This window comes from Cannabis sativa, chromosome 5, assembly GCF_029168945.1.
Source record: "Cannabis sativa cultivar Pink pepper isolate KNU-18-1 chromosome 5, ASM2916894v1, whole genome shotgun sequence".
NCBI classification, from domain to species: Eukaryota; Viridiplantae; Streptophyta; class Magnoliopsida; order Rosales; family Cannabaceae; genus Cannabis; species Cannabis sativa.
This window is the reverse complement of record NC_083605.1, coordinates 14771241-14783260: the sequence shown is the minus strand read 5'-3', so window position 1 is coordinate 14783260 and position 12020 is coordinate 14771241. Positions and strand designations below refer to the sequence as shown.

At 33.8% G+C, this 12020-nt stretch overlaps 1 protein-coding gene across 1 annotated transcript; it reads right to left on the bottom strand.

Annotated features, from left to right (window-relative positions):
• Nucleotides 1-601: 601 nt before the first annotated feature.
• Nucleotides 602-3770, bottom strand: LOC115717046 (ethylene-responsive transcription factor ERF027). Its single transcript, XM_030645987.2, has one exon. It carries the CDS (start codon nt 3613-3615, stop codon nt 2839-2841), a length of 777 nt encoding a protein of 258 aa, XP_030501847.2. The 5' UTR covers nt 3616-3770; the 3' UTR covers nt 602-2838.
• Nucleotides 3771-12020: the final 8250 nt, after the last annotated feature.

Genomic DNA, 12020 nt, shown 5'->3' with positions numbered 1-12020 from the left:
ACGTTTCTACTTTTTAACCCTAATTATCCCTACATCAATCTCAGCCGTCAGATCAAATAACTCCCTCATCTGACGACTGTCGTACCGTGAAAGTACAATAACGGGACAAAATCATATCCCTATATATATATTTATAGTGTATATAGAATGCTTCAATGCATTAATTCTCTAAAATTCAAAGGTTACACCGATATAAAATTTTTATTTATTTTGGTATCTTAGAAAATTTTTTAATATAATTTTTTTAATAGTCGTATATATTTTAATGATTTAAAATATGTAATAAATTTTTTAAAACATTCAAAAAATTTAATATTGCAAAAATAAAGTTGAAACAGTTTGTTGCATACCTACCTCTTTTGTTTTATATAGACTTGTTTTTAAAATTTTTTTAAGTTTCTTAAAATTTTGCATGATATTTCTTAAGGGTAAATAGCAGCATAAGTATCCAAAGTTTTATATTTGTAAGCGGTATAAACTCAATGTTTATTTTTAGCGGCAAAACTATAATTTTTCTCTAATTTTATCAGTACAGATTCTGTTAGTGTCTTAAACAGGGCACATATAACTATATAAGGCGTAAATTCTTGATCATAGGATCTAAATAAAAATATGTAGTATCATTTACTTCCAAATGTTCTTTTAACAAATTCAAAACAGAGTCTATACTGACGAAACTAGAAGAAAATTATAGTTTTACAAATTATGGATACTTATGCCGCTAAAAATAAACATCAGGTTTATGCCGCTTACAAACATAAAACTTTAAGTACTTATGCCGCTATTTATATCCTTTCTTAAATAACTACAATATGAACGATGATAAAATAAATTAAGTTAAAAGATTTTCCTGAATGCCGAAACAAAGATGCATCGGTACACTATTTTTGGGATGTTTCCAAAATTATTTTGTGGGTTTACTCCACCTATATGTACATATATATTAATTCTTAATTTATTATCTTCTGTACATATATCTTTTCATATACTTTCAGTGATTGTAGTGAGTCTGGTAGTTATTGTTGAGCCATAGCTAGGCCAGTCCATTCCTTATTTTTGCCATAAATATGTAAATATATAGGACCCCCTAACCTATTAGTTGCACACGGATTCCTCCTATAACTTTTTTTTTTCTTTGTACCTTCGTTGCAGACTATACTAGAGTTTTGCCCCCCATCCTCCCCTCTCATCGATCTACTTTTATTACTTCATACATACATACATAATCACATGATATACATATAAAAATATATATATATAGTACTTAACAAAAGTTTGAGGCATATATATGACGATATAGTTCTTTTGTAGGGAATGCATATGATATATAGTTAATTATAATAACATGCATACCATGCATGTTTGATGTACTGCAGTAATATACATAATAATGATACACACATATATATGTAATGTAAATCAAGTAATATAGCAAATGTGATTATACTGCCAATCAATGTCGTATTTGGAAATAGCTATCTACCTGATTTGCTTCATAAAATCTTAGAAGTTAGCCCCAATATAGCTGAGAATTAATGTAGTGCTCTATAGAGATATCTTTCGGATCGAAAGTACTAGTCCAAACAGATTATAATTTCGAGTCTTTTTTTCAAAGCTGGGTAGGTACTAATCATGGATATTAAAGAGATTAATGGAGTTCGCAAATCATTTGAATACGAAAGAATTTCTAAAAATCATGACCTTAACAATCGGCACGATTGTTGCTTCTTGTCTGAGCTACTTTAACAATAAACGACTTATGGCCGGCCTTACATGGAAACATAGTGTTGCTACTAATATATTTATATTTATTATAATATCCATATCATATCAAACCATATCTTATTATAAATTAATTTATTACTTCTTTCCCTTATACAGTATAATAAGAACGATCAGACACAAAGAAGAGAGAAGAGGATTCGTTCTTAACCCAAAAATAGCATCATTCAAAACTTCAAAGTCATTATTATTGATTTATCACTTATTATTATTATTTGTCTTTTGAGAAGAATTTATCACTTATTATTAATTCTGAGACTTACTAAAAAGCCTAGCTAGTTGATCATTCATATACTAAGACTTTATAATAATGCCCCTTGTAATAGGTAAACCTGGTCAAAATCTAGAACAAATATGTAAGTAATCATGAGCGTAAGTAATTAAGGAGTAGTATGTTTTGATTGAAAATGGTAAAGATCCATAATTAAAAGTAGAGATCCAATACATAGAAAGTATACATAAAATATCTCTCTCATCATATATATATAAATTTATTAAAAATCTTCCTCCCGAATGATCTATTTCCAAAACAAGAATATAAGGCATAAACATGAGTAGAAAGAGTACTAGTACTTCTTCTTTCATAAACATATATGTATATAATATATAAATATATATACATACAGCTACTAAATCATAAAAGGTTAGCAGCAAAATCTCCTGCACGTGTAGCTGCCCAGCTTTACACGTACGGATTCCACATACATTATAATCAGCTGCAAAAATCCAGTGGTGGGGAAAGAAGGTAATAATAGAAGAACCCCTTCTCCCAAAAAACAAATACCCAATTCCAAAAAAAAGGCAATTAAGGGTAGCAAAAATCAGAGAAACACACAGAGAATAAGCAAAAATACAAAAGTACCAGAAAAAGAAAAAGAAAAAACATACCCGTACCTTTTTGGTCTTTTAATACCATCATTTTGCATCATATTTAATATATTGATGCCTTGAATCTGGATCATTTAACTGGATGATGATCCATAAATATATAAAATATATATATATATCATCACCACCATCCATCAGAATATATAATGATTTTGTCCGATACATTTATTAAGTATAGCTCCATAAACATTCTCCATCTGAATTTCCAGGTGAGTCATCAGACGACGGCGTATTGATCCTTGGTGGACTCACTAGCATTCCCTCAGCCATGTTCACTAGCAAATTCGGCATATTCAAAAGGGCTTCCTCATCCATAAACTCACCGCCGCCTGAACTCAACTCACTATTATTTGCAGTAGTACTCGAACAACTTTCCCCATTGATCACCCAATCGTCTACAGCTTTCGAACTCTCCTGATCCCCACAGTTTTTATCCTGCTTATTCGGTATCGGCTTAGGCTCGGCTTGCTGTTGGGGTTGTTTGGACTCGGCTGCCTTAGCCGCCGCCGCACGAATATCGGCGGCCGAAGTAGAAGCTGGTACTGGGTAAGAGGAAGCCAAATCAGGGAAGTTCAAGGCAGTGTCGTGGCCTTTCAAGGCGAGCGCCGCAACGTCATATGCTGCGGCGGCCATCTCGGGAGTCGGATACGTACCGAGCCAAACGCGTGTCGTTTTCTTTGGCTCTCGAATCTCTGAAACCCATTTCCCACTCCTACAACGGATTCCCCGGAAAAACGGGTGCTTCCTCACCGAAGCAGACCCTGTTCGTGGGGAATGAAACGGGTTTTGCGGGGGCGGGTCTTCTGATGGCCGGGCCTTAACCGGGCTTGGTAGTTGATTTTCAGATGATATTGGGCTCAGCTCAGACTGTGGGAGTACTGATGGTGATATGGATGGGTTGGGTGGTTGGTCACTTTTGGGCGAGTCTGTTGGAGGATTAGCCATACGACTTCATATACAATTATTTATATATATAGTGAGAGAATGTCACAAATGGGGTCTTATTCTTTCAAATATTTATATATATGTTGAGTTGTGAGATTTCTAAAGAGAGAGAGAGACAGAGAATGTGGCAAATGGGGTCTTATTCTTTCATTTTTTATATATAAATAATATATATATTTTTCAATTTATTGAGCTATAAAGTGAAACATTAGGGTGGAGCGTGGGAAAATCGCGGACCATTTTAATATTAAGTGATGTGAGGCCGCAGTGGGCACACGTATTAGCCAGCCTTCTATAAATTATAAGGCGCAAGCTTAGCTAGCGATTAGCTGTAATATAACCATGTACATCTCATACTCTCGGCTCGGTCGTCTTTCAATATGTAACAAAATATACTACTTAGTAATTCGATAAATAATATTTAATTCAAATGTTGAAATTAAATAAAGATATATAGTGAAAAAAAAGACAAAAACGACAAAAATAACAATAAAATAATATATATAAATATTAGGTTAATTGAGATATTTAGAAAAGTATCCCGATTATGAAATTTAAATATGTTAGTTTAATTTCATTTAATTTTATTAATATATATAGTAATAGACTATGTATCAAATTATTTTTCTTAAATTATGATATATATATATATATTAAATCATGAACAAAAACTTTTAACGAATTAAAACTTTAAAAAATATAATTTAGTATATGTAAAATTTACTTGAAAATCTTAATTAGCATAAATATTTTATTATAGTGGAATAGAAGATATCATCACTAACAACTTTTTTGAATAAGTTTTTGTGTTGATTGTACATATATAGTATATTTGAGATATATTATTTGTAAGTACTGTAGCTTTGACAACAACTATTCTAGATTCAAGTCAACTTGACCTAAGAAAAGGTTTTCTAAAAATTAAAACAAATAAAATAAAAAAATAAGGAGTAATAACTCCCATGTTAAAATTTACTTCATTATAATTTTAAATGGTTGCTTTTTAAAAGACAATAAAAAATAATATCTTTATTTGTTTTTAGTGTAAATTGAATTTATCTTTCTCTTAATTAGTTTGGATGTTGAAAAATTATATCGTCGATATAGTTAGCATATTAATTGATTCAATAAAAAAATTAATAAGAAAGAAATCTTCTCTGTCAGTACATTTTTATTCAAAAATATGTCAACATAGACAGGAAAATTAATGGAAAATAAGATGTGTAAATCGATCACAAAAATATATTTTTTAATTGGGAAGCAGCAAAAATTAGTACGTATAATGTAAATCGATCACAAAATTATACATATTTTTCTTGTTTGGTTTTAATTATTGCTTATTTATTATTTTTGTTGGAATAAAGCTATATTTGAGTTAGTTTGTCATAACTCTAGCTAATTAATCGCCTTGATGAGCTAATTTTATTCATTTATATTTATTTTTCTGAAAAATAAGCCAACCAAAGCATCTTCCTAAATGGTTGATCTTGACATACATATATACATCAATGAAGTTGTAGAAATTAAAAACAGGAAAATCCATACCATTACCAAATTAATTTTACAATTTCAATATATCAATTATAAAAAGTTATGGGCATAACACTGTGGATACTAAATGTTTGTTGGGAATTATAGTTGTGCATTCCAGTAAATTTAAATCATGCCCATATGTGCATTTATGTATGCCACAAAAATAATAAGACATTTTTCAACACACCAAATTGAATCAATTATACACAACATCAAAATTCTAACCCAAATTAAATTATTAAGGTTGGTGGAATTAAATTAGAATTACTTTATCATATCTCTCTCAAGTCTAAATAAATATATAAAAAGTTCCCCATAAATATATATATATACGAAATTAATTAAATAATTCAAAATTATAAATCTTTATTTGTATTCATTATTTTTTTTTTCTTAATTATGATTACTTTTTCTTGTCTTTCAAAACTATTTAGAGATTGAATAATATTAACCAATAAACAAACTAGAGATTGAAATGCCTCCCACTATATATGTGTAATTCTATTATAGAGCATTGTACTGTAGAGAAAAAATCAATGTCATTATGAACTGTTATATAAATTAAAGAGGGATGAGTAAGTAGTAGAGTACTACATATTCTTAGCTACATATATATACATAACACCACTATTCACCAAACTAGTACTTATTTGTAATTATATATAAAACTTTGACTTGTATTTTAACACATCGATAACTACAGAAATTAAACCATGACCATAGTGGATATATATTCACTGCAAAATATATACAGTTTATTACCTCATTATCTACAAACTTAGCCAAAATTAATAAACTCAGCAATAAATACGGCTTTTTTCGTTGGAAGCATCGTAATGAGATGGAGGCCTTCCACAGTCACCATCATTCGTCTTAAAGTTGCTCACATGTACCAAGTTTAACAAATGTCAAATCACTATCATAAAATATATCTTTTATCTTTCATTAAAAAATATAGATATATCTTTTATTTTATTTTTCCAACTTGTTATTGGCCATTTTGACAACAATTATCATCTAACTCCGACCCTACGTACCATTCTCAATCGATATTATTAGTGAACGTTTTTTTTAATTAGTGTACTTAATACAAAATTTAGTTTTAAAACATAGAATTTATACAACCTTAATTAAGGTAAAAATGTAAATTGAAAAATTTATTTAAATTGTATATTAAGAAAATCTAATTATATTTTAAAAACTTTTCAAAATGTTAATTAAATTAGAAAAAAGAAATACAGTCAAGAAGAGCTTTACATTTTATTGAATTTTCTAACAACAAAGAAAACACATCAAGAGGAGTAGGGAGAAAAAAAATTCTATTTAATTTGATTTAATTTATTTTTAAAATATAAAATAAAATTAATTAGTAGTAGTAGTAAGGATATTATAGATACGCTATGAAATTTTCCTTTGTTATAATCCTAATAATGAATGATCATATATAAATTAATAATTTACATTGAGTAGGGACAAATTTACCGTTACACCCTTAAATGTATTTTATTCTTAAAACACTTAGCTACCGATAAATGATATTTCAGTAAACTAATATAATTATTGAAATGAGTACTCAACCATTTATCTTCATTAAGCCAAACTCGAAGGAAATCATCATAAATTTCACTTTTATATTTAGATTGAAGCTATAGATTCCATATCTATGTTTAGCGCTCCCACTCAATTAAGCTACCATGTTTTTAATCTATATGTCACGAGAAGATCCATTGGTTGACTTTAAGGAACAGATTGAAGAACATAAATAATACAACTGAACTAGAACCTAACCATCTCAAGATTAAGATAATTTGATCTAAGATCAACTAGGTGATATTGAATTAGATAGATATTACAGTAAGTTTATTACATCTTATCCAAGTTCAATATCGGTCCCTTCCGATGCATACTCCATACATCCAACACAAGCTTCCTCTAACTAGTGCCCTGGAAAAGACATAGCACTTACCCAAGGTGCAAGTAAACAACATTGTAGATTATCCTATCTGTTAAGCCCTGTGTTCTTATAAATCATAGGAATACATTCAATCACATAAACTTGATTACTTTCCACTATGTTGACATCACAACAAACAAGAATATAAATGTGATAATGATTTGGATGAATTTATAAATCAAAACAGGTGATCACATGAACCAAATAACACATTAAATAAGTAATGAAATAAATATGTTTTCTATATTGATAAATGAATATTGAAGATTATATTAAAATATAGTTTTGTTTAAGGCAAAAAACCCAACAAACTCCCACTTGCACTAATGTAAAACAATCCGTACATTTCAATTAATCCTAAATTTGTTCTGTGTTTTTCAAATGCAGTTACAGTCAAAATTTTAGTGAATGGATCAGCTAAGTTGTCTTCAGTATCAATTTTCTCTACCAGTACGTCCCGTCTTGCAACATATTCCCTGATGATGCGGTACTTCCTCTCAATGTGTTTGATTCTCTTGTGGCTTTGAGGCTCTTAATTATTGGCTATTGCACCAGTGTTGTCACAAAGTAAATCAGTGGGTTTTCCCTTCAACACCAAGTTCTGTGAAGAACTTTCTTAGCCAGACCAGTTCCTTAGCAGCCTCAGTGGTAGCTATGTATTCGACCTCCATGGTAGAGTCTAATGTTGTGGTTAGCTTAGCACTTCTCCAAACAGCTGCTCCACCCCCAAGAATAAATAGCACCCCAGATGTAGAATTCCAGTCATCAAGACAAGCCTATAAATTTTAGTCGTTATAGCCTATGGGATTTAAAGTACCACCTTTGTAGACTAACACGTAATGCCTTGTACTTTTTAAATATTTTAGAATATGCTTAACTGCTGTAACACCCTAACTACCTTAGGCGTATTACGTGATTTTTAAACGTACTGTGCAGCTCGTTGCTAATCAACGAGGTTTATGGAAAAACGTGATTTATAAAAAATTTGCTTTTTAATTAAACTTATAAACCATATTACAAAAGACTCGGGATCCCGATTATAAAAATATTTACAAAAAGTTTCACTGTTTAACTATTACATCAAAATAAAAGTCGTCTAACGACCAGTTACAAAAATTCAGCCTTGCTGTGCCGAGGATCGTACGCTCCAGGCCTAACCGCCTCGACATGTACAATCTCATAAGCTCGCTCACGGTCCATCAGCTATAGCCTTGCCTTTACCTACACATGAACATAAACTGTGAGTCGACAGACTCAGTAAGAAAAGCATAAAAATATCATACATAATTCTAACTGCCGTGTCCAACACGATACTGAGTCCCGCTACTGCCATGTCCAACATGGTACTGAGCCACTACTGCCATGTCCAACATGGTACTGAGTTTTGAACGTTCATAGGGACGGTACTATTGACAAGTATCCTCCTGATCGGTCGAACCGGTCATACTCCGGCTGCTGGTCATACTCCAGCCTGTACCGACGGGATAGGTCAATAGCACTGAACCACCAACCAAATGTCAGCCTGATCGGTCGAACCGGTCATACTCCGCCTGGTCATACTCCGGCTGTACCGACGTGACAGGGTTGGATGGTTCGAAGCCTAAATACATAACTAATGTAATCTAGCAGGCTTCCTACATGCACGCTAAACATGTAATCTACATATGCATACTGTTATACTAATCTTACCTGGATTCCGAATTCAGGTGTGCCGGTCAACCTGACTGGAACTTAGCTGAGCGGCGGATTACAGGCTCCTAAACCGTAAAAATCACAACACCGATAAGTGACACGCTAAGTCACAACGGGGACAAAGGTTTTAAAACCAAACCTAACTCACTGCAACTTAATACTAAAATACCCCCAAACTAGCAGAGAACAAACTGTCTGAAAACCCGAAACTAGCACAAAACGTAAAGTTGAGAAAAACCGGTTTCTCACCCTACTGCAAAATCCGGGTAACCGGTTTTACACGCAGTGTAAAACCGGTTAGCCGGTTTTACCCAGAAAAACCACAAAAATCATTTCACCAACCAAAACGATTCCAAACTCAACCAAACTTTCCAGACCTGCTAATTAGACCCTAAAGAACAAATCTAAGGCCTCAAAACCACCCAGAAAACACATAAGCAAAAATCACCATTGGAGCTCAAGCTTTGAGTTCCAAACTCAAGCTTGAGCAAATCCACCTAAACATGCATTCCACTAGCTTAATTCTACTCAATCTAGCATAATATCACCTCTGAAAACTATTAGAAACAACAGCAACATCACAGAACAGATTCACAATATTTTCCTTCCAAAAACCACATTTTTGCATAGAAAACTCAAAGCTTTGAACAACCTAACTAATCATGCTTCAAACAACTCAAATAACATCAATTAAACATGCTTTGAACCTCAGAAAATAACAACCAAACACAGCAATAATAACAGCCACAAAAGCATGCATTTAACTCACTTTTCACCATTTTTTTCATAATTTCAAAGAAGAAAAATCAAGAGAAGCTAACCTAGCTTGAAGAATGCTTTGAAAGGATGAGAGCTGCTTGGAAATCAAAGAGGAAAATCAGCTTCATGCACCCAAAAGCCTCAGCCGAAATAGAGAGAAGAGTTGAGAGAAATTTTCTTTTTCAAAGCTTTTTTCTAATTTTTGCTAAGTGTAAAATTTGAGAGAAAATAAGGTTTTCATGCATATAACACCTCATTTCAGCCAAGATAAATATTTAAAATAAACGTTTAATCCATTTAATAAATCACATAAGACAAAATACTAATGGGACAAAAAGACCATTTTGCCCCTCCACCATAAAACCACATAAATCATACTAAAGGGGTATTTTTGGGAAATTCTAAATTCCCGGCCATTCCCGACATTCCCAATGTCTAAAACCCGTCCCCAAACTACTAACATACTAAGTTGTGATTTCTACTGAGCCAAACGCCGAGTTCCAAAATACCGGGCACCGGAAATGCAAAATATGCAACTACTGAAAACATAATCATGCATTTCTGAATTCCATAAATAACAGTAATAAATTATTTAAATAGCTATAAATAATTTCATAATTAAACATAAACAACTGCTAATTTCCAAATTAACTAAGCGGGCTTTACAACTATTCCCCCCTTAAAAGGATTTCGTCCCCGAAATCTAACTCCGAATAACTACGGATATTGAGCTCTCATATCTGACTCTAGCTCCCAGGTGGCTTCTTCCACCTTACTGTTTCTCCAGAGAACCTTGACCAATGCTATGGTCTTATTCCGAAGGACTTTATCCTTTCTATCCAGGATCTGCACTGGTTGTTCCTCATAGGTCATGTCTGGCTGAAGCTGAAGACTCTCATAACTGAGTATATGAGAGGGGTCTGAAACGTATTTTCTCAACATTGAGACATGAAATACGTTGTGCACTGCTGATAAGGCTGGAGGCAATGCTAACCGATATGCCACTTGACCTATCTTCTCGAGAATCTCGAAAGGTCCTGTAAATCTAGGGCATAACTTGCCTCTTTTCCCGAAACGTTTAATCCCCTTCATCGGAGATACCCGTAAAAACACATGTTCCCCTACTTGGAACTCAACATCTCTGCGTTTCGGATCTGCGTAACTCTTCTGTCTGCTCTGTGAGGCAAGCATTCTAGCTTTTATCTTCTCTATTGCCTCATTGGTCCGCTGCACTGACTCTGGACCTAGGTATTTCCTCTCCCCTGTCTCATCCCAGTGGATAGGGGATCTGCACTTCCTACCGTACAACAGTTCATAGGGAGCCATCCCTATCGTACTCTGATAACTGTTGTTGTACGAAAATTCTATCAACGGTAGATATTTATTCCATGAGCCTTCAAAGTCCATAACACAGGCTCTCAACATATCCTCCAATATCTGAATTGTCCTTTCGGACTGACCATCTGTCTGAGGATGGAATGCTGTACTAAATTTTAGCTTTGTACCCATTGCCCGTTGCAAACTTTGCCAAAATTTGGAGGTAAACTTCGGATCCCTGTCCGAAACTATAGACTTCGGTACCCCGTGAAGTCTCACTATCTCTCTGACATATAACTCTGCCAACTGATCCACTGTAAATGTTGTTCTAACCGGCAGAAAATGAGCAGATTTCGTAAATCGATCCACCACTACCCAGATGGAATCAAATAAACCCGTGGTCCTAGGTAACCCGACCACAAAATCCATCGCAATATCCTCCCATTTCCATTCAGGTAGGGTTAGAGGCTGCAACAACCCTGCTGGTCTCTGATGTTCAGCCTTAATCTGCTAACAAGTGAGGCATCTCGATACGAATTCTACTAAATTCTTCTTCATACCGCTCCACCAGAAGTACGGTTTCAAATCTTGGTACATCTTGGTGGTGCCGGGATGCAGAGAATACGGGGTAGAATGAGCCTCCTCAAAGATCTCATTTCTAAGTTCCGCACTGTTCGGAACACAAACCCTGGCTTTATACAAAAGCATCCCACTATCTGACACTGAAAAGTCCTTGGCTTGACCAGCCAACACCTCATCTCGGATTTTCACTAACTCCGGATCTGTCTTCTGAGCGACTTTTATTCTTTCCAACAGATCAGATTGCAGCGTCAAGTTGTGAAGCTGACCTACCACAAACTCAATGCTGGATCTAACCATATCCTCTGCTAGCTGAGGTGAGATCTGAATCATACTAGCTACTTGCCCGGGACCCTTTCTGCTCAGGGCATCGGCCACTACATTGGCTTTCCCGGGATGATGGAGGATCTCACAATCGTAATCCTTCACTAATTCCAACCAACGCCTTTGTCTCATGTTCAAATCTTTCTGAGTAAAGAAATACTTGAGACTTTTATGGTCGGTATAGATCTCACACTTCTCCCCGTAAAGGTAATGCCGCCAAATCTTCAGTGCAAAAACCACTGCAGCC